Source organism: Balaenoptera physalus, assembly GCF_965194825.1.
Source record: "Balaenoptera physalus genome assembly, chromosome: 2".
Taxonomy (NCBI): Eukaryota; Metazoa; Chordata; class Mammalia; order Artiodactyla; family Balaenopteridae; genus Balaenoptera; species Balaenoptera physalus.
Window position 1 is genome coordinate 37,007,930 of NC_138883.1, and position 22,388 is coordinate 37,030,317.

The 22,388-nt window shown below is 47.0% G+C and overlaps 1 protein-coding gene across 11 annotated transcripts in view; it reads left to right on the forward strand.

Annotated features, from left to right (window-relative positions):
• Nucleotides 1-22,388, forward strand: part of SPTB (spectrin beta, erythrocytic) — a 122,735-nt gene that overhangs the window by 38,114 nt on the left and 62,233 nt on the right. Inside the window, exons 2-7 of one of the 11 annotated variants that reach the window (XM_082448315.1) lie at nt 6,127-6,273; nt 11,010-11,039; nt 11,894-11,980; nt 14,700-14,989; nt 15,652-15,790; nt 17,401-17,599. In XM_082448315.1, coding sequence (XP_082304441.1) covers nt 17,452-17,599 — 148 coding nt within the window. In that variant the 5' untranslated portion in view covers nt 6,127-6,273; nt 11,010-11,039; nt 11,894-11,980; ... (1 more) ...; nt 15,652-15,790; nt 17,401-17,451. Of the gene's footprint in view, nt 1-6,126; nt 6,274-11,009; nt 11,981-14,699; nt 14,990-15,267; nt 15,374-15,651; nt 15,791-17,400; nt 17,600-22,388 lie in introns of those variants that run through there. The other 10 variants (XM_082448322.1, XM_082448319.1, XM_082448318.1 and 7 more) reach the window with 10 other exon arrangements.

Sequence of the window (22,388 nt, forward strand, 5' to 3'; positions counted from 1 at the left end):
GATGAGAAAACTAGAACTCAGAAAGGAGAAAGAAGTTTCTCCAGTTTTGCCAATGAGAAATGTTTGAATAACCTGCCTGACTGTAAGATCCTTGAGGACAGGGACCATCTCATTATGAACACATATATAGTATCCATTCAGGAAATATTTGGTTAAATTAATTTCCACTCATAATGGCACTGTCTCATTATTTTTTTAAGTTAGCAGTGAACAAAAAGGATTGAGATAGCAGCAGCAAAATGTAGAAGCCATTTACATCTCCCTGGTATTGTTTCTTCCCCAGAGAAATGTGATCGCTAGCCTAGTGGTTGGCATGTAGACAGGCTCCAGACCAAGGAGCTCAGTGTGTGCCAGATAAACTCTCACACGCATGAAGGAATGACGGATAAGAGGCTCAGCCAGATGAGGCATGTGAACAGGTGTCCTCCTTCAGGTCACAAGAAAGCTTCTTGGAATAGCTTCAGAGTTCTTTGGGGGAGCTGATCCCCTCCAAGAGTAATTTGCCCTATAAGGTCTGGGGTCGTGTCTTAAATAATTTCAGGGTTACGTATATGACCATGCATTTGAAGCAGTCCATATTATCCTTGTAACTTTCAAGGCTTTTGGTTTTATTAGTATTTATAAAAGATACTTTGAGACATTTAAACCTTGAGTTTAAACGAATGCCACAGAAAATCTCCCCTCTGCTGTCTCTCATTCCACATGCAGGAAAGACTCAAATAAACATTTTAGCCTTATAGGGTGTTCTCAGTGGCCAGAACGGCTAGAAGTAACCCTTTCTCTTGGAGAGATCCAAAGGTGGAAATGGCACCATTAGCAGTCACTCTCGATATTATGAGAAGGAAGAACTTTTCTTCTAGGTGGGTGTACCATCTGGGAACAGAGAGTGAACCGAACTCTCAGAAGACCTGAGTTTAAGCCTTAGCTACGCCGCCCAAGTGTTGGGCAAGGAACTCATCTCAAAGTCTTAGTTTGTTTAACTGAAACTGCGATTAATAGTATCTCCCCCACTCCTACCCTGTCTCCCAGGTTGTTAGAAGGATCAAAGAGAAATTATGTGAGAAAACTTTCTGATAAACACTGTTTACCTGGACAATAAAATCACCACTTCCTGTCAACAGCACCCAACTCAAATGGCATCTCTTCCGTGAAGCCTTCTCTGGTTTCTCCAGCATTCAGTATTCTCTCCTGTCTCTGAATTCCTATGGTATTTTATTTATGTCTCTCTCTTCACACTTACCTAATTATATCTTGTTGTATCATTACTTATATCCACGTCTTAGGCAACCTGAGGGCAGAATCTGTGCCTCTACCACATTTATATCCTCCATTATAGTACCTTGCTGGAGAAAACCTCTCATTATTTTAAAATAAATTGTAATAATTATTCTATATCACTATTGTCAAAGCAGTTCATAACAATGCACCTGCACATAGTAGGTACTCAATAAATATTTGTTTTTAGTCTTTTTATTTATGTTTATGTTTTTCATAAGAGAGTTTCAAAGAGAGTTTTTCAGTATTTTGTTTTTAAATTTATTGAGGAATAATTTACATACAGTAAAATTTACACTTTTCAGTGTACATTATTATAGGTGTTGACAAATACACACAGTGGTATAACCACCACCACAATCACCCTCCAAAATTCCCTCATGCCCCTTTTTTGTCAGCCCCTTTCTTCAACCCTAACCGTTGTCAACCACGGGTTTGTTTTCTGTCCTTATAGATTTGCCTTTTCCAAAACTTCATATAAATTGAATCATACAGTATGCAGCTTTTTGTGTCCAGCTTCTTTCACTTAGCATAATGCATTTGTGATTCATTCATGCTGTGTCTAATTTATCAGTTCCTTTTTTATCACTGAGTAGTATTTCATTGTGTGGAGGTACCACAGTTGGTTTATCCATTCACCAGTTAATAAACAAGTTGTTTCTAATTTGGGGTCATTATGAGTAAAGCTGCTATAAACATTTACATTTTGTGTGAACCTAAGTTTTTAGTTCTCTAGGGTAAAAATACCCAGGAATAGGATTGCTGGGTCATATGGTAAATGTATGTTTAATTTTGTAAGAAACTGCCAAATTCTTTTCCAGAGTGGCTGTACTATTTTGCATTCCCACCAGCAATGTTTGAGAGTTCTAGTTGCTCTGCATCCTGACCAGCACTTGTTGTCAGTTTTTTTTAAAGCCATTCTAATAGGCACATAGTGATATCTTATTGTAGTTTTAATTTGCATTTCCCTAATGATGAATGAAATTGAGCTCTTCATGTGCTTATTTGCCATCCGCATATCTTTTTTTTTTTTTTAAGTTTTTAAAAAATTTTTATTTATTTATTTATTTATTTATGGCTGTGTTGGGTCTTCGTTTCTGTGCGAGGGCTTTCTCCAGCTGTGGCAAGTGGGGGCCACTCTTCATCGCGGTGCGCGGGCCTCTCACTATCGCGGCCTCTCTTGTTGCGGAGCACAGGCTCCAGACGCGCAGGCTCAGCAACTGTGGCTCACGGGCCTAGTCGCTCCACGGCATGTGGGATCTTCCCAGACCAGGGCTCGAAGCCGTGTCCCCTGCATTGGCAGGCAGATTCTCAACCACTGCGCCACCAGGGAAGCCCCCATCCGCATATCTTTTGATGAAACATCTGTATGAAACTTTTGCTCGGGCTTCCCTGGTGGTGCAGTGGTTAAGAATCCGCCTGCCAATGCAGGGGACATGGGTTCAAGCCCTGGTCCAGGAAGATCCCACATGCTGCGGAGCAACTACATACGTGCACCACAACTACTGAGTCTGCACTCTAGAGCCTGCGAGCCACAACTACTGAGCCCGCCTGCCACAACTACTGAAGCCTGCGTGCCTAGAGCCCGTACTCCACAACAAGAGAAGCCACCGCAATGAGAAGCCCGCGCACTGCAACGAAGAGTAGCCCCCGCTCACTGCAACTAGACCAAGCCCGCGCACAGCAACGAAGACCCAACACAGCCAAAAATAAATAAATAAATAAATACATTTATTAAAAAAAACAAAACAAAACTTTTCCTCATTTTAAATTGAGGCTTTTTTAAAATTAATGAGTTTTTTCCTTTTTTTAAAAATTAATGAGTTTTGAGAGTTCTTTATATATTCTAGATATAACTCCTTTATCAGACGTGTGTTTTACAAGTATTTTCTCCCAGTCTGCAGCTTGTATTTTTAATACCTTTCAAAGAGCAGACATTTTTATTTTTGGTGGTCAGATTAATCAATTTTTTCTTTTATAATACTCGATCTTCTATGGATCATACTTTTGGTGCTGTATCTAAAATATTTTGCTTAACCCAACTTTACAAGGATTTTCTTCTGGTTTTTTTTCTAGAAGTTTCAGGTTTTACATTTAGGTCTATAATCCATTTTAGCTTAAATTCTGTATGTGGTGTAAGGTATAGGTAGAGGTTCACTTTATTTTTCATTTGATGTCTAGTTGTTCAGCACCCATTTGATGAAAAAGACTACCCTTTCTCTGTTACATTGTTTTTGCACCTTTGACAATAATTGTTTGACTATATATATATGTCAGTCTATTTCTGGACTTTAGTCCATTGATCTGTATGTCTATCCTTTTGCCATACTATGCTATCATGATGGCTGTAGCTTTATGGTAAGTCTTGAAATCAGGCAATGTGAATCCTCCAGTTTTGTTCTTTTTACAAAATGGTTTTGCTGTTCTATTTTCTTTGTATTTCAATAGAAAATTTAGAATCAACTTGTTGATTTCTAAAAAAAAAAAAAAAACCCTGTGGGTATTTTGATTGGCATTGCACTGAATTTGTAGATCAGTTTCAGGAAAATTGACATCTTAATAATATTGAATCTTCTATTCCATGGGCATGGTATATCTCTCCATTTATTAGACTTTCAAATTCTTTCATCAGTGTTTTGTAGTTTTCAGCCTACTGATCTTGCACATATTTTGTTCTATTTATATCTAAATATTTCATGAGTTTTGTGGGGGGTGCTTTGTTCAATAAAAAATTGTTGAATTAATGAATAAACAGTGCCAACCTACTTGTGAATGCTCGTCTTGATTCTGTAGTCAGATACAGGGTACTAGAATAGTGTTGGAAAATTCATCAAAGTCCTTGGTTATGGTCAGGCCGGCAGTGAGGCTAAGAGGTCTGAGTGTAACTCTAGAAGGCAGGGAATAGGGCCTCATTCTGCACCCTTCTTGCCACATTCTTTAACTTTGGACAGTTCCTTCTCCCACCCAGGGTTTACCTCCTAGCACAGGTTGTACATTAAGTTAAGACTATACTTTTCAAGGGCTCTCTAGGCAAAGTTGGCTTTCCCTGTAGGTGCCATACACAGTTCCCTCCCTCACACAATTTGAACATGCTGAGTAACCTGTCTGACCAACCATTTCTCACCTATTTGTCTGGCTTGGCTCCTACACTGTCTCTTTCATATCCATCCTTTGAATAAGGTGATCTATTTCTGTAAGGTGCTTATTAAGATGTGTTCCCTGGGAGAGATACTCTGCCCCTTGGGAAAGTAGATACATCCGTTTCATCCAATTAGCATGTACTAAAATTGAGTGCCTACCATGTGCAGAGACCTCTGAGGTGAAAATGGCATCCTTCCCTTTGAGGAGTTGACTATGATAGGGAATTAGGTTGTCAAAGTCAATTTTGTTTTGAAGTAGGGATGGAAGTAAGTCTGAAGGAGGAGTTCCACTTGGGTCATTCAACTCAGTGGAGGAACCTGGCATCAAGGGAGGTTGAGAGAGCTTGGATGCTTGAGGCAGGGGTGAAAAGGAAAGACAGTTGCAGAGGGGCAATGGGGTAATGACAATAGACTCCTTCTACTGTGTACTTTCCTTTTTGCTGTGAGAGTGTGTGTATTGAGCACACCCACAAACTTGATACTAAGAAATACTGCATTTTCTTTGTAAATAACTATACCTTGGGGTTATAGGGTACTCTATGGTTTATACATCATTTTCATATAACTTCCTATAATCTGTACAACAGCTTTATGTGGTAAGTGGTGGGTGTGTTGATTTAGGTATCCTAACTGCTCTAATAAGGAACTGTAAAATAAATTTTATTTCTGGCTCACATCATAGATGAGTCAATGGGTATAAATTGAGGGGGAGACTTTGTTCCCCACAGTCATCCAGGAAATCAGGTTCCGCTCATGTTGGCCCTTTAGGTCCTAGGAGTTTAGGGGAAAGAATGAGGAATTATGGGGAAGATTTTTATGGCTAAGGCCTCGAAGTGGTGTCCCTTGTGCTCATTCAGTCACACAGCCACACCTAACCATAGGGGTGACTGGAAGATGCCTCCAAGCTGGGCGTAGAAAGGGTAGAATTCGGACATTGGTAGGCCCTGTCCTGTGCCATGGAAGCACAGGGTATTTCCCTCATTTTACAGGTGGAGAAACTGAGGTACAGAGTGGTTAGTGACTTATAGAAGAGCAAACAACTACTAAGTTAAGTACAGGAGTTAGGATTTCAACCCAGGTCTGCTGTTTTGATAGAACAGGGACAATAAAACTAATAGCAGTAATAACAGTAATAATATCTAATAGTCTGTGAGTATAGGTGTGTGTTAAATGGGGCAATGTATATAACGCTCTTAGTAAATTCCAGGTTCCCTTCCGAGCCTTGGGCTTTGCTCACAGTTGTGTAAAGAGCCAAGTCTTTTTCCTGAGGACCGTGGGCGGCAGAGTGACTGCATGAGCCAGCAGCTGGTGCGTCCCCATCAGCAGAGTCCAGGGAAGGAGGCTGAAACGGATTCTAGTGGCCGAGAGGTGCTCTCTGAGCCTGGGAGGTTGTGCACAGGAGGACCGGCTCTGCCAAGCCTGGAAAGGCTGCACTTGCCTTTGCTGCGAGACTGGAGCCTTGCAGGCAGCTTTCTGTATGTGTCCAGAGGACAGCCCCGCTGCACCAGGCTCACGCCCTGGCCAAAGGTGGGGAAATCCTCCAGCCGGCGCCCTTCCCCTCAGGAGTCCTTGTGGGCCTGAGCAACTTTTAAGAGATTAATTTTAACTGAATTATTTTAAAAGCTCTAACATGAATGAATACCAAATTGGCACCCATGACATATATTATTTATAGGTTCAACTTTTAAAATAGATCTCTTTGTTTGTGTAGCAGAGCTGTACGGATAGAAACCATTCTATGACTGATGTTTCTGTGACACAAGAAAGAATATATAAAAGACTTCTCAGCTAAGTGGAGTGGGGCTTCCCTGTCTAGAAGACTTCTGGGTGAGAACGGCTGCTTTCATCAATGTTTCGGGTGAGAAAATTGAGGTGTGGGTTGAGTCGGAGCTGCTCTGAAAGGTTTCAAGATTGGATCGTAGGCGTTGGGCCCTGTTGCCACTGCCTGTTCTTTTGCCACCACAGTCCAGCAAAAGAGGAAGAGACAGCAGGAATGTGAGATTGTGGCACAAGGGCAACAGTGACACTGTCAGGGCATCGATGACCAGCCTGCATCCACAGCACTCCTGCTACATGCCACGTTTCCAGCCCCTTCACCACCTTGACCTCCAAACTGGCCTCCAAATAGTGTGTCCTCTGCAGGAGCTGCTCTTGTCCTCTTCGGGAGCAGTGCTCTGCATTTCTCAGTTCTCACCCATTTGTTCAGTATTTTTTATCCCCATTTCGTGTACCTGGCATTATGCTGGGCAATTGGGACAAAAAGAATGACTAAGGATGTCCCTGGCTTCAAGTAGCTTATGGTCTATTGGGAAAGACAGAAAAATAGATTATTCTCCTATATTGTGGCTAAGTGCGTTGATGACAATGAGCACTGAGTGTGATGGGAGCCTGGAAGAAGTGCTCCCACCTCCCACTGCTGCAGGGGATGGGGGTGGAGATGGGGAGCTTTCTCGAAGAAAGCAAAGGCTAAGATGAGTTCTGAAGGATAAGAAATTATTCTGAAAAAGAGGGAGTGTGTTCCAGGCTTAGGGAACAGCATGTGCAAAGAGCGTGTCCAGAGACAGCTGGGGACCTGAATAGAGTTCGTTATGGCTGGAAAGTAGGGTTGCGGAAGTAGGGACGGTTGGATAGAATAGTGTTCAGGTAGGGGATAGATCACAAAGGGCTCTGACTCTGATTTATGATGGGTTTTAAACTTTCTTTTGAGATAGAGAGGAGCTATTAAAGTATGGAAGTGACCTCATATTTATATTCTAAGATGATCTTTCTGGCCACAGTGTAGAGGATAGGTCAGGATGGTAGGCAAAAGAGCAAATGTGGGTACAAAAAAATCAGCAGGAAACCACTAGACTTGAGATGACAGTGGTGAGAAGTGAAGGGGAGCAGTGGAGACAGAGAAGAATGGAGATTTGAGAGACATCGAGGGGACTGAGTTGATGAGATACTGGGTTCTATCACCCCAGGTTTGGGTTTGGGCCATTGGGATATTGGTGGACTAGGAACATGGCAGGAAGGGCTGGGACTGGGTTGGTGATAGAGTCAACTGGGAATAATGCTGAGTGTGAGAGGCTTGTGGGCCTTCCAGGTGGATGTTCAGAAGGCAGTTGGATGTGATGGATGGGTGTTGCAGAGAGGTCACACAAGGTGAAGGTCACGAAGTCATTCACGCGAGGTGGTCATTCAGGTCATGGGAGTGCAGGAGATTGTCTAAAAAGAGCGAGTAGACAGAGGAAGAATGGAAGGGGCCCAGGACAGAACTCTGGGGAACATCACCATTCAAGGGACAGGTAGAGGAAGAGTAGCCCCCAGAGCAGGCCAAGGAGAAAGGCCAGAGAGTTAAAGGAGAACAAGGAGCATGTCCTGGAAGACAAAGGAAGTGGTTTCAGGAAATTTTGGAATGGCTAACAGAGCTTAAGGCTTCTGAGAAGTCAAGATAAGACCTGAAAAGCATCTATTGTTTTAAGGAACAAGGAAGGGAGGTGTCAGTGAATAGCTTCAAGAATAGTTCAAGAATAGCTTCATGAACTAATAGAGAAGCCAGCTTTCAGTGCAGTAAAGAGTGAGTTGTTATAGGATGAGGAAGTTCTCATGAATATAGTTAAATACACTGTATCTATTTTTACTTTAGGAGCAGAGGCCTCATCATACCTCTCAGTTCATCGTCATCATTTTCTAGGCAGGGCACCTCCCCTGGTTGGTTGGTTGGTTTCCTTTTATCTCCATTTCCCTTTTCCATCTCCCTAAGTCCACCTAGAGACAACCATTTTCATGTGTTTAAAAGTTTTTCTTTTGTTTATATCCTTATAATATATATACTCTTTTATGTGCATATGTTTTGAAATTATTTAGTGGTGTGTTATAGATCTCATTCTGTTTCTTTATTTTATCCACTATTTTTTAAGATCCTCCAATGCTGCCATGTGTCCTCCATGTGTACATTCACCACATTTTACTGTCCATCCCCCAGCGATGGACACACAGGCTATCTTCACCTCCCCACCACCACAGTCAATGCTGCAGTGAACTTCCTTGCATATGTCCCCTTTTTGACCTGTGTGAGAATTTCTTTGGTCTGTATGCCTAGGAACAGAGTTGTAGATATGTAACCTGCCTGAGAACTGCAGACTGCCTTCCAGAATGGCTGGGTCACTCCACACTCCCACCAGTAGCACACAAAGTGTCTGTGCTGCACGCCACCATCTACACCTCATGTTATCCAGCTTGATAATGTTTGCCTCTGGTTTCTCCTTATTTTAATCAGCATTTCTTGGTTAGCTAATGAACTTGAGTATCTCTTTATAGGGTCTTAGCCTTTTGGATTTCCTCTTCTGTAAATCACCTGTTCTTATTCTTGGCGACTTTGTCAAGAAATTTGGCTTTGAAAGGGAGGAAAGAAAGGATGGAAAGGAGGAGTTTTACTTAAGATGAGAAAGACTTGAACATATTAAAATGAAGATGGAAGGGAGAAAAAGCTAAAGATTCATCTTCTTCCCAGGATTGGAAGGATGGCCAGAAGGAAGGATAGTGAGGATCTGGCCTCACCCAGCAATAAAAATGAGACTGGAGGAGGGAGCAGGACTGAGGAGGGAGAGTCGGTGCACAGATCATCAGCAGCTTTCCCTGAGCCCACCGTGACTGCCCCCTCCACTTGCTGGTCATAGAAGCAGTGGAGGATCCATGGAGTTGAATAGGAGGGGTAAGGTGACCTCCTTCCTATTCTAGGAAAATGTTATATTGTGTTTCTAAGTGTTTGAAAGTTATATTTGTTTTAAATTGCAAGGAGAGGTGCCTAAATTTCAGCATATGGGATGTGGCACAAATAAAGTTATAGAGGCACATGGTACAAAGGTGGGGGGTGCAGGACACATGGACCCTCTTGGTTGGAGCAGAGTTGGCATAAGAGAGAGTATGAACTCAGCACCAACTGGTGTAGGACCCTGGATTAGACTGTGCGTTAGAGAGTTGCTGAAAGTTATGGAGTAGAGGCGAGTCATTATGAGGAAGGCTGTGTAGGATGGATTGAAGAGGCCCAAAACAGACAAAGTTGGACCATTACCCAAGTCCAGGCAGGAAACTGTAAGGGCCTGGAGTGAAGTGGAAGCCTTAGAACATAAAGGAGCGATGGATGGAAGACACTTTACAGAGACTTAATGACTGGCCATGGTGATGAATCAATATTGAATAAGTAAGTGCTCAATGCACATAAGTGGGCTATGTGAATGAGTACTGCATGGATCAAGGAATAAGGTGGGATAGAGGCTCCAGAGTTTGAGCTTAGGTATCTAGGAGGAGAAGAATATTTACTGAGCACCTCTATGTCCCAAGCACAGTGCTAGGCACTGGAATACAATAATGAATAAGACAGGCTTGCAGCTGCCTGCAAGGAACCTCTACAGTCTAGGCAGGGAGAGGCAAAAACAAAAGTAAACCAACAGATGTATGAGTAATTGCGATTATGATGAGGGCTATGAAGGGGTCAAGCAAAGTGCCCAGACTGAGGATGACAAAGGACTTAGCTTAGATGTGGCACTTGGGGAGGACTTCCACAGGAAGTGATACCTAAGAGGAGACCTGAGGAAGGAGGAGGAGCCAGACATGCAAAGATGCTCCAGGAAGTGTTCCAGGCCAAGGGCACAGTATGCACAAGAGCTGGGGTAGGGTGGGGAGGGGGCGGCCTGGGGCATGGATGCCGGTTGAGAACTGAAAGGAGACTTGCAGGATGCATGTAGGGCATGTGGTGAAGGATGAGCTTCGACTGGGAGGAAGAAGCCAGACCATACTAGGCGCTAGGGCCATGGTAACATAACCTCAAAGCCATGATCACACCTAACATAATTGACTGTAATTCCTGGTCATTATCCACTATTGAGTCTATAATTCAGATACCCCTGGTTGTCTAAAAAATGTGTTTCGGTGTTGTTTGATTCAAATTCCAAACAAAATACATGTTACATTCACTATTATATCTCCTAAGTCTCTTTTCATCTACAGCAGTCCCTACCCTCTGCCTCTTTTTCAGTTTGTTTGTTTTAATGCTGTTGACTTGTTGAAGAAGTGGAGTCGGTTGTCTGCAAAATGATCCGCCTTCTGGGTCTGCCTCTTTGCTTCCTCATGTTGTCATTTAACTTGTCTATCAATCTCCTATAATTCCTGTAAATGGGAAATTAGCTCTACAGACTTGATCAGATTGAGGTTCAACTTTTTTGGCAATAATGTCATAGGCCGTGATGTCCTTCATATTGCATCATATCTGGAGGCACACAGTACCTCGTTGTCCTATTCTTAGTGATGCTAAAACTCATCAGTGAATTCAGGTGTTGGGAACTTGATTCCATTGTATAATTATCCATCAATCTGTTATCTAATGGTTTTATTTTTTGATTGTCTTTTCTGAATCAATTGTTTCATGAGAAATATCTCACCTTTTATTTCAAATTAATTATTTCAACCTATTCTTTTTCAAAATTTATTTTATTGAAGTATAGTTGATTTTACAATGTTGTGTTAGTTTCTGGTGTACAGCAAAGTGATTCAATTATGCATATACATATATATATTCTTTTTCATATTCTTTTCCATTATGGTTTATTACAGGATATTGAATACAGTTCCCTGTGCTATACAGTAAGACCTTGTTGTTTATCTATTTTATATATAGTAGTTTGTATTTGCTAATCCTAAACTCTTAATTTACCCCTCCCCCACCCGTTTCCCCTTTGATAACCATAAGTTTGTTTTCTATGTCAGTGAGTCTGTTTCTGTTTTGTAGATAAGTTCATTTGTGTCATATTTTAGACTCCACATATAAGTGATATCATATATTTGTCTTTCTCTAACTTACTTCACTGAGTATGATAATCTCTAGGTCCATCCATGTTGCTGCAAATGGCATTATTTCATTCTTTTTTATGGCTGGGTAGTATTCCATTGTATATATGTAACACATCTTTATCCATTCATCTGTCAATGGACATTTAGGCTGTTTCCATGCCTTGGCTATTGTGAATAGTGCATGCATTCTTTGAATTATAGCTTTGTCCAGATATATGCACAGGAGTGGGATTGCTGGATCATATGGCAACTCTATTTTTAGTATTTTGAGGAACTTCCATACTGTTCTCCATAGTGGCTGCACCAATTTACATTCCCAGCAGCAGTGTAGGAAGATTCCCTTTTCTCCACACCCTCTCCAGCATTTGTTATTTGTAGACTTTTTAATGATGGCCATTCTGACTGGTGTGAGGTGGTACCTCATTGTAGTTTTGATTTGCATTTCTCTAATAATTAGCGATGTTGAGCATCTTTTCATGCGCCTGTTGGCCATCTGTATGTCTTCTTTGGAGAAATGTCTATTTAGGTCTTTTGCCCATTTTTTGATTGGGTTGTTTGTTTTTTTGTTGTTGAGTTGTATGAGCTGTTTGTATATTTGGAAAATTAAGCCCTTGTCAGTTGCATCATTTACAAATATTTTCTCCCAGTCCATAGGTATTTCAGCCTATTCTTGACCACTTCGAATGTTGAGGCCACACTACCTCCCTGTTCAGTTTTCATCAGAGAAGAGAGAGGTAACTGTGGGTGTTCTAGAAAAGTCTTCTTGGAAGAACAGAAATTGGGCATTCAGCTTTTCAATTCAACTATCGTAGAATTACTACTTATTTTGGGGGAGGAGGCCAGCGACTATCTTGAAAGAAATGAGTTGGGAGGGATAAGAAGTAGGATTGGGTTGTAATAGATTTCTGTACGTGTAGCTATGGAGCCCAAGAATCCCAATGGAAGATAATCTTTGAAAATTACGTATATTAAGAGGACCATCTCTCCCCTCTCCTTTCATCATTCCCAGTGGACATTTGCCTCTGTGTTGGACGTGAGGTGCTGATAGGTGGTGTTAAGATAGAGGGCTGATGGGCCAATCCCTATATCAGAGCTGAGCAGCACCTGTTCCCCATTCAAATCCCTGTAAGAACTGTTGGGGCCATGATCCCTCCCCTCCTCCCCCATCCAAGCAGCTGCAGCATGACCGAAGCCATTTCTTAGTAGGAGATTTTTCCATGATGAGGGCAGACGAGTTGTGACATGTGGGCCTGAAGTCCCTGCCTGGTGACAGAAGCTGGAGCAGAAGGATTAAAATGACCAAACAGCCGCGGACTAGAGTGACCAGGATGTTGCAAATGTATGCGCATCCTTGATGGTGGCAACCATGGAGAGGAGTCTTGAGACTTTAAGAACCCCCAAACCACACCCTCCTAATGATGGACTGGAAGCCAGGCTGGGTCAGAATGGGAACGGTAGAGTGTGGGAAAGCAGAGTGTGCTCTGGGGAGAGGCAGCAGCTTGGCCCAGGCACTGCTGGTGATATCCATCTGCTGGAAAGGTCACCCACAGGTGGTATGCTTGCCCGGGCCTCATTGTCACCCTATGGTCCTGAAACTCCCCTACTCTGCTGTGCTGGAAGCCGTGTGCTCAGTCTTAGCCGTAATGAGACTGAGCCGTAATTTGTAGGTGGAGACGTCTGCTAGACGGATGGAGGTGCCAGGCTGGAGATGGGGGATGGGGAGGAAGTTGGGGCTGGCTCTAGATTTAGAGTATCCTGCACTGGGCAGCTCACTGGTTCTCCTGCTGTTTTAGTGAGTGTTTATGTATTTAACTATTCTTTAAGGTGTCTGTGAATATGCAATGAGATTATGATCAAAGGGAGTAGAAGAATGTTCTGTTTTGGTAAAAGCATTGGCAGAAAATTTCCAGGGAAACTTTAGGATTTAATCTTTTGACCTGGGTTGCCATAGTACCAAAAATGTTAAAAGCAGGTTTGGGGTAGCATAAAGGGGCAGAACAAAATAGGAAGCAAGTGAGGGGGTCAAACCTTACAGCTAAGGAGAAAATAAAGATAGAGAAGGTCTAAATTCTCTGTTTAAGGAAGACTGAATTTAAGCTACTGCAGTAGCCTGCACTGGTGACCCTGTTAAGGAAACACAGCATCAGCCTGTATTTCCCCCATTTCTCACTCCTGGACTTTGTTGCTGCTCACGTTTGTGTGGTACAGGAAAGAGGGGATACGGTTGGGAGGGAAAGAAAAGGACATCCATCCTCTGCTGCTCAGCGCTATGGGAAGGGCTGAAGTGAGCTCTACCTAGGACTCTGGCAGCACCCTGCAGGCGGGGAAAGGAGCTGCCGTGGCAGCCACCTCCTGGGTTCCTACCTGCCCCGGGAATTCACTGAGCATAGCACGTGGGCTTGAAATTCCGAGGCCTAACACCTGATCTCAGAAGCGGACAGGTCCCTGGGCACGTGAGCGAAGGGCAGAGCTGTGGGTGGCATCAGTGATGTTGTGAAATCCATTTCCCAGGCAGGTGCTCCTTCTGCAAGTGAGTGCGCTGTGCAATCACATGAGCTTTTCAGTACTGAGCTGTGGGCAAGTCTTCTAGGGACCCATCCCACTCAAAGTGTAACCTGGGGTCAGGGGGCGGCAGAAGCTCGCCATGTGAGGCTGAGCCCCGGACTGTGCTTTTGGAGACGGGCCTGCCCCGCTGCTGGACAGGCAGGTTGATGGACAGGGAAGGTGGACTCTCCGGGGCGCGGAGTCCCACAGACCACGGAAGACCCACCTACAGCCTGACGAGGGTCTGGTGGGTTGCGAGAAGGGCTTCTAGGGGGCTTCAGGGTGAACTGGGGAGTAAATGGACATGGAACTACTTCTTATACCTTTTTTCCTGGGTGGGCTGGCAGGGAAGTGAGGTGCAATTTGGGGCCTATTTTTAGCCATGGAATTGCTGTCTGCCGTACTCATGGGGGGCCAGTCTGGCTGCATAGATGACTTATATCCTTAAAAACGTGACTGAATCACCTTGGCTCCAAGGTCCCCTCCGATATCAACTTAAATGTCATTTCCATGACCCCCCCCAAATTTGGTTAGGTGTCCCCACCATGTGTCCCCAGCCTATGCTGTTCTTTTCAGTCATGGTGGTTTCTTTATTGCCATGCCTTTGAAGGGCCGTTGTGACAGTTATGGGTGACCCTGGGTTGAATTTGGTTTTAGGCATATTTTGTTTTGTTTTATTTTCCTGGAATAACCATCTGTAGCTTTCCTGTTTTCTTATTTTCTTCTCTTCTGCCTCTCACACCTGATTCTCCCCTTGCCGCTGAGCACACTGGCCCAGCCCCCAGCCCCTTGGCCCTGATGGGATGCCATCTGGGCACGCCGCTGGGGTGGGCATGGCTGGGGGAGGGGGCAGGAGGAAGAGGGCCTCTCTTTAGTTTCTGAATCTCTTTCCTTGGTGTTTGTCTTCAGGGACCTGACCCTTCTAAAAAAAAAAAAAGAAAGAAAAAACACCTCGCGCTGTGTGTTTAGACGCGCACGTGTGTTTTTTTCGCGTTCCGGCAGAGCCGCTGCCTCGCTGCAGCCTCCTCCGAGCTGCAGTCGCAGGAGGCACGGGCGTTTTTAAGCAAGGTGAATTGCTGTCGAGTGGCTGCTCTTCTGCTCCCGGGGCCATCAGTCTTGTCTTGAACGCCCGGTCCTGCTGGTCTGCCCGCTCAGGCTCATCTTTCTGGGGCAGACTTATTTACGGAGCCGCGGCAAAGGTAATCTCACTCCCTGGGCCCCGCGGCCTGGGCCCCTCTCAGCCACTCTTAAAAATAGCCTGAGACGAGAAGGAGAGCCAGGGTCTGGTTACCTCCTGCACGCATGATCTGATCTCACCTCGCCTTCTGCATCTGGCAGCTCGGCCCTGCTCGGGGCCAGCGGTCAGCCTGTCAGCCCCTCCCCACTCACAGCTCCAAGCTGGTGGTGGTTTCCCTTAAGGGAAGTAGGGAAGGGCGTGGTGGAGGGGGGAGGGCCCTCCCAGCCACCTCTGCCGGGCCAGCCGAGTGGGACATCTCAGCCCTGGAAGCAGCGCGTCTGTGCAAGACGACAGGCTGGCAGAAGGGACGAGGTTGTGCTGGATCCCAGGCCTGGAATCACGGCGGGTACCCGGTGGGGTGATGGCTGGCTCCCCTGCCTTCATCCTGCCTCCCCCCCATCCCTCCCCCACCCCACCCCCTGCCCGCCGCATGAGTAGCAAACACCTTGGCCAAGCCCTGGAAGCCGGGAATGCCCTCTGTCCCCGTGTGCCATGTTCTTTCCCCACCTGCTTTCATAAAGTGGCCTCTTACCAGTTTGGCCTCTTCCCAGCCGTAGCAGTAATTCCCGAGATGACCTTGGGGAGGCCTCATCCTAAGAGGCCTTGGTTTCCTCCCTTATGCAGTTAGGGTGGATAATTCCGGCTCCTCCTGTCTTACCTCAAAGGCCTGCGGTGGGATTGATTAATCAAATGGGGGAAAAAGAGCCTGAAGTGATTCTGTCTGAAAACTAAAGGCTCTGGCGCTGCAGTCACGCTTGGATTGGTGAGCTGGCTTCACTTCTTCCTCAAGCGTGTGCCTGCTTGGGTGGGTGAGTGCGTGTGCTGGACTGAGTGCGTGTGTGATGTGCATGTGTATGCACGGCTCCGGGAGAGAGTGGCTTACCTCACAGCTCACTCGCTGTCGACACTTGTCATTTGTCCGCCTCACAGCCTCCCCTACTCCCACCCCTTTTGTTCTCTTGGATAGGAAGGCTCTGGGCTCCCTGTTCTGTGTCACAGACTTGATCTTGGAGTCCCGTAAGCTCCCTGGGGAGAGGACTGAAGGGCAGGTACAGGGGAGGAAGTTAAGACTGAAGGGAAGCCAGTCTTGTTCCAAAGGCCCAGGACATTCAGGACCCAGCCTGGCCTCTCTAGCCTCCTGTCCCACTTTTCTCTCTGACCTTGCCCTCACCTCCAGTTATATCGTAAGTTTCCTAAGTTCTGCCACGCCCTTTCTTACCTTCAGAACATTGCACCTGCTCTTTTTTCCTTCTGTTTGGACCCGTTCCTTTCCACCTATCCCTTTATAGGATGCTTCCAAGCTTCCTCTAGGAATCAACTCAAACCCTCCTTCCCCAGATACCCAGCCTCTAGCACGAGTCCCTCACGCTCCCTCATCCTTTCCTAGTTGTGGCACAGCATCACACCTTATTGTAACTACTTCTTCAATCATCTGTCTTGCTGCCAGAGTATAAGCTCCACAAGGACAGGGCCCTTCCCTGTCTTACTCTCATAATTGCCTGGCACAGTGCCTGCCACCTCGTAGGGACTTGGCGCGTATTTGAAATAATCATGAATGAAGGAGTATCGTGAATGAATGACAGGCAAGTGAGGAAGCCAGTGCTCCCGGTGCCCATGTTCATGGCGCAGATGAACACACAGCTCCACTGTGGGCGGGATCCCCTCACCACCCCACACCACCATCATGCCTGGGATGCAACAGGAGAACCTGTCCAAGCACCTGGGCGTACTTCAGAGAAGGCAAAATCAAGAGCCCAGCTTTCTGAATGTTTGCTGCAGGGAAAGAACTTGGAGGGCTCTTGGGCAGCCACTGGGAGGGGTTAACTTCCCCAGTGCAGCTGCCGGGGTTGGTGGCACCAGTGGCATCTTAAAGCTCATGCTCTCCTCTCTCCCCACTGATTCATGTTTGAGTCAGACTCAGCCAACTCCCAGCTTCTCCCCTTTCCTGCCCTGTCCCCACCTCCCCGCCAGGTTGGGTCCTGGCCCCAGTCCACAGGGTGGGGCTGCTATTCCCAGATTGTCCATGCCAGCCTCTGACTCCCAGGAGAGCCAGCCCCCTCGGTGGCCGCGGCGGCGGGTTTGGAGGCAGCGGGCCTGTCTGCGACTGACGTCTCCACCTGCTGGCTGTCCTGACCCTTGCTGCATGCAGCTCTCCGTCCCCGCCGCCACTGCCGCCGTTACTGTTGCTGCTGCTGCATTATTTTATACCTGACAACCTGGAGACCCTGGGTAGGAAGCATGGCCAGGCAGAGGGCACCGTGTGCTGCTCCCGCAAGGATCTACTCCTGTTGGACGCCCCAAATAAGCTTCCCCTGAGACAAAGTCCAAGGGGGTGGGCACTAACCCTCTGACTATGTTGCTGTCCGCCCCCAGGGACCCTTCCATGAAGACTGAGGCAGGCGTAGCTGCTGAGAGCCTGCTGACATGACATCGGCCACGGAGTTTGAAAACGTGGGCAACCAGCCACCGTACAGCCGGATCAATGCCCGCTGGGATGCCCCGGACGATGAGCTGGATAATGACAGCAGCTCAGCCAGGCTCTTTGAGAGGTCCCGGATCAAGGCCTTGGCAGGTACTCTTTGGGGCCGTGGCGGTTAGGGGAGCTGCTCTCCTAATCCCGAGGTTCACTGCCCTTCCTGCCTGTGGTGAATCCTTTGCGTGTGTTGGCGTGAGCCCTAGCAGGGCGGTGATGGAGACATGGCTGCGTGGCCCAGAGGCCAGGGCCCCTCGGGAGGGAGCACAGATCAGGCAGCCTCTCCTCCCACATGTCCCCCACTTCCTCCCAGGTGTGAGGTGGTGCCAGTGGGCCCTTGGCCTCAGCCTCTGTCCTGAATGACCTGTGTCCAAAGTCAGAAGTGAAAGAAGGTCTGGGCGAAGGAGTGTGTGATGGGCGGGACAGCCGGGCAGAGGTGCGTGGACCTCATTGTGTACCTCGATGCCCTGCCTGGTCCTGGATAGAGGAATTGTCGTCATCTTCTCTGTGGCCCCGAAAGGAAAGGGTGATTCGATAGGAAACTGAGAACAGATAACATCTTCCCCACACTGCCTCAGAAAGGAGGATTTTCTGGACTAAACCTCTTATCAAACTGGAATTAGATTTTTTTAAAAATAAATTTATTTACTTTTGGCTGCATTGGGTCTTCGTTGCTGTGCGCAAGCTTTCTCTAGTTGCGGCGAGCGGGGGCTACGCTTCGTTGCGGTGCATGAGCTTCTCATTGCGGTGGCTTCTGTTGTTGGGAGCACTGGCTCTAGGCACGTGGGTTTCAGTAGTTGTGGCACAGGGGCTCAGTAGTTGCGGCTCACGGGCTCTAGAGCACAGGCTCAGTAGTTGTGGCACACGGGCTTAGTTGTTCTGCGGCATGTGGGAGCTTCCCAGACCAGGGCTCGAACCTGTGTCCCCTGCCTTGGCAGGCAGATTCTTAACCACTGCGCCACCAGGGAAGCCCCCAATCTCCTGTTTTACACAATGAAGACAGTAGTATTTTCCCAAGGTTGTTGTGAAGATCAAGTAAGATAAGGTTTATGAAAGTTATTTTATTAATAAAATACCAGGTGAATGTTAGTATTTACAGGAAATCTACTTAGGAATAGTATCTTTCTTTTTCTTTTTTTTGGCCTTGCGGCTTGTGGGATCTTAGTTCCGCCACCAGGGATTGAACCTGGACCCTTGGCAGTGGAAGCTCTGAGTCCTAACCACTGGACCGCCAGGGAACTCCCAGGAATAATATCTTTCTGTCCCTTGTCTTCTCCCAACTTCAGATATTCAAGTTCATCAGCTCAGTCAATGTCCCAGTTACCTTGGCCTGATCCAGGGCCAGTTTCTTCCCTCTTAACCCCCACCCTCCTTCATCTTAGAAGGCTTGGGTTGGAAAAAAGAGCCAGGGACAAGCGAAATTAGGCTAATGCTTGCACTTCGAGCTCTTGGCTTGGTCTCCAGGGACCCAGTGGCCATGGGGATGAAGCCCGCTGCTGTGCAGATCTTTCTCCAAAGGCATCCAGCCTAGATCCCAGATGTGTCTCTGCCATCAGCTGGGTGACAGGAAGGCCCAAGAAACCAGAGGACGATGAGGCCTTGTTAGATGCTATTCCTAGTGTGGCAGCTCCTCCTGGTCCTTCTCTGCCTAGTGACCTGTGGTTAGAAGACTTGCATTTGGTTAACTGGACTCCATCGATTCTGCCTCTTAAGTCATCTTCCTCTCAGCTCCAAAGGAAGCACTCCCTCTTCAGCCTTTCAAACCATTCCCGGCTCTTCCTCCGGGGCCGAAATAAACAAGCCATCTGGTTATTCTGCCTGGAAACTGCCACGTTGGTATACAAATACCTGACTCCTCTCCAGAATGAATTACTCTGGATTCGAAACTGGATCAGCCTGACTAAAGTGAAAGGGGAGGTGGGTAAGAAAACACTGCGGGAGGCTCCTGGATGGGGATGGATTTGACCTTGGCATGCCAAGGGGAGGGTTGGGGGCCCAGCAGGAATATTTGCAGGTAGGTCCCTGGGCAGATGTTGCTCTCAGTGTCAGCCTCTAAAGCTGGCAGCACTTCCTGAGTTTCAGTGGTGGCTAAGTCCTGAGGCTTCTTCCTGAACGGGAGGCCATTCTCTGCTTTGATGACTGCCTCTGGCACCCTCCTACTTTTCAGACTTGCTTTGAAAGTTAGAGGAAGGGGAGCAGCTGGAAAGCCCAAGTTCCTATCCCTCCAAGAGATTCCAGCCTTCGTGTTTCAGTAAAAAAAAGCTCCCAGTGTCTCCTCGAGCCATCCTCATTGTCACTCACCCCATTTCCTGTCCTTCATACTGGGCGCCATTAGGTAAACGTTTGCGGGTCTGAATGAGGGACGAAGCACTGCAGGCTGCGGGGAATTTTCAGCCAGAACGCCTGCCCTTTGTGCCCTCTTTCCTCATCCCAGAGGAGGCTCTGCCTGCACACACCCTCGCACCTGGTTGTGCACCCCTGTGATTTGGGTGAGGATGCTGCCTTGGGGCAGATGTGGCCGCACTGGGCAGGGGTGGCGGTGGGGGTTTGGAGGAAGGCGACAGAAAGATGCCCTGAAAAGAGGAGCCCTGTGCATTAGCCTCCAGCCCACGTCCCCTGCCTGCCTTATGCATGCACACAGCTCAACATCCCCGCATCCCAAGTGCCGCCCGCTGCGTGATTTCCAGCTCATTGGTGCAGAGGCATCTGGAAGGTTGCAGCGCAGAGAGCAGGCTGGGGCCTCCTGAGGAGGCTGTGAGGAGGGGAGGACCCGACATGTCCTTTCTCCCCTTTTTTTGGCTCATTGAACAATTACTAAGGGACAGACTACACAGAGCCTGCCTTTTAAGACAAAATGCACAAAATTGTGAAGCCCACTCTGCTTTTGCCTTTCAATCAGAATCCAAGTCATGTTTCAAACTAGAGACGTGCTTCCTTTCCACATTCTCTCTTTGTAGCCTTCTTACTAGAAGTGAGGTGAGGCCAGAGGTGAGGTTGCTTTAGGACAATTCAGAGAACGCAACAGGGCGGCGGGTGCACTGCAGGCCGTGTCCCTGTGCCCTGAGGCACATGATTGCTGCCACTCTGAACCTTGAATGTCTTCCAGACCCACTGTGCCCAGGCGCCAAGGTTAAGTTCTCTGACCGGCAGGTATTCCATCAGAGCCTTAGGACAGTGGTCCTCAGACCCTGGCACTCCCTGCCCACCAGCCTGGACCCTCCGGAAACTCCCCAGAGAGGGTGGTATGGACTCCTTCCTGACTCTGGTGGCAAAAAGTGATGCTTAGTCTCACCCCACCTGCACCAGGATGACTCTGAGCTCAGGTGCCCCAGTTGTGTGAGGAGGGCTCTTTGTCCAAAGGGTGAATGATTTCTTTCAGAGAGCAGGATTCCATCACAGTTGTGCCAGGAGGGGTCAGCAGCTTCTTGGCAGCCTGTTAAGTTGACAGTTTCAAACACAGCTGCTGGAGACCAAGGCATCAGGTGTGCCTGGCCCAAATGTCTCTCTTAAGCTACCTGTGAGACCAAAGATGGTGTCATTAACGAGAAATTTTTTAAATGTTTTCTTCTCAGATTTCAAAACATGGAGTGGAGTTCTATTTAGAGACTAGATATCGGGAAAATGTACTATTCACAGAAATATCTTTAATCATCAGCAATCATTTTAATGTGCTGTCAGAAGAAAAATATAATTGGCTCAGCAGCTCTCTCTTGGAGGTCAGCCATTGTGAGTTCTCCTTCTTCCCCTGAGACAGGCCACTGTGCAGAGAAATCTGCCAGTTACCTGTGCAGACCAACCTACGAGGGAGGCCAGTGTGCCACCTGCCCTGTGTGGTCCAGGGCAGTTTCCCCTGCCCAGGACATAACACTTTCTCCCCTTGTCCCTTCTTGATTAAACCTGTTCCTCCTCTTTGAGAATGCTTTGCAGAACCACAGCTGTTCCCCTGTTCTGGGTGACTGCTATCTATCATCATGAAGATGCTTTATCAAATATTAATACACCGAGGTTAATAATGACTCTGCTCCCTCCCCATGCGGTGCAGTCTGAGTGAGCCATGTTAATAGCCTCCTCCGTCTTTGGGACATTCCTTTGGGCTGTCAGCTTCATTCCCAAGGGCAGGTCCTGACCCCAGGCCTGGACTGTGCTTTTGGCTCCTGGGAGCAGCCAGCACTCCCTCCCTTCTCCCCCCATGGGGTCCCCCCTGCGTGCTGCTTGGCTGAAGAGATGCCAAGAGTGTCATTTGCAGAGCATCTGTGGCAATTGTTCGTTTTCGCTTTTTATCATGTCACTGAGAAAGAATGACAGGGAGGCTGGTAGCAGCTGAGTCTCTGGGAGAATTTTGCCTCCAAACCTTTTGGCCTTCAGACTCTGGAAACTGGATCAATCAGGGCATCTTGTTCTACAGTCTAGTGAGAAATAGATCAGATAATCACACATGTGTCTTTGTACATATAGACATATATGTCATGACAAATGATGATAAATGTTATTAACTGGGAACTGTGCGTTTATAACATAACCCACAGCTTATAACTCACCCAAGGATGAGTAGGGGCTTGTTTTAGTGAGAGTGTGGACTGGTGGGTAGAGACAGGAGGGGCAGACAGGAGCCACATCATGGGGGCCTTAAAGGCCATGGGTATCTTGGCCGAGCAGCAGGAAACTCAAAAGCGTTGGCTGAGGAGTTTAATGAGGGGGTTATTTGCAAAGGAGTGGCAGAGTTGAAGGGTCAAAGGGTGGGAGCCTTTAGCAGGGAGAGCTATAGGCTCTCAGGACAGGGACTGTGGCCTTGAGTAAAGGGCTGGATGGATGGAACTGCTCCCAACCCATCAAAGTGCTTTTCACAAAGAAGTGACATGGTTATGTTTAGCTTTGAAAGATCACTCTG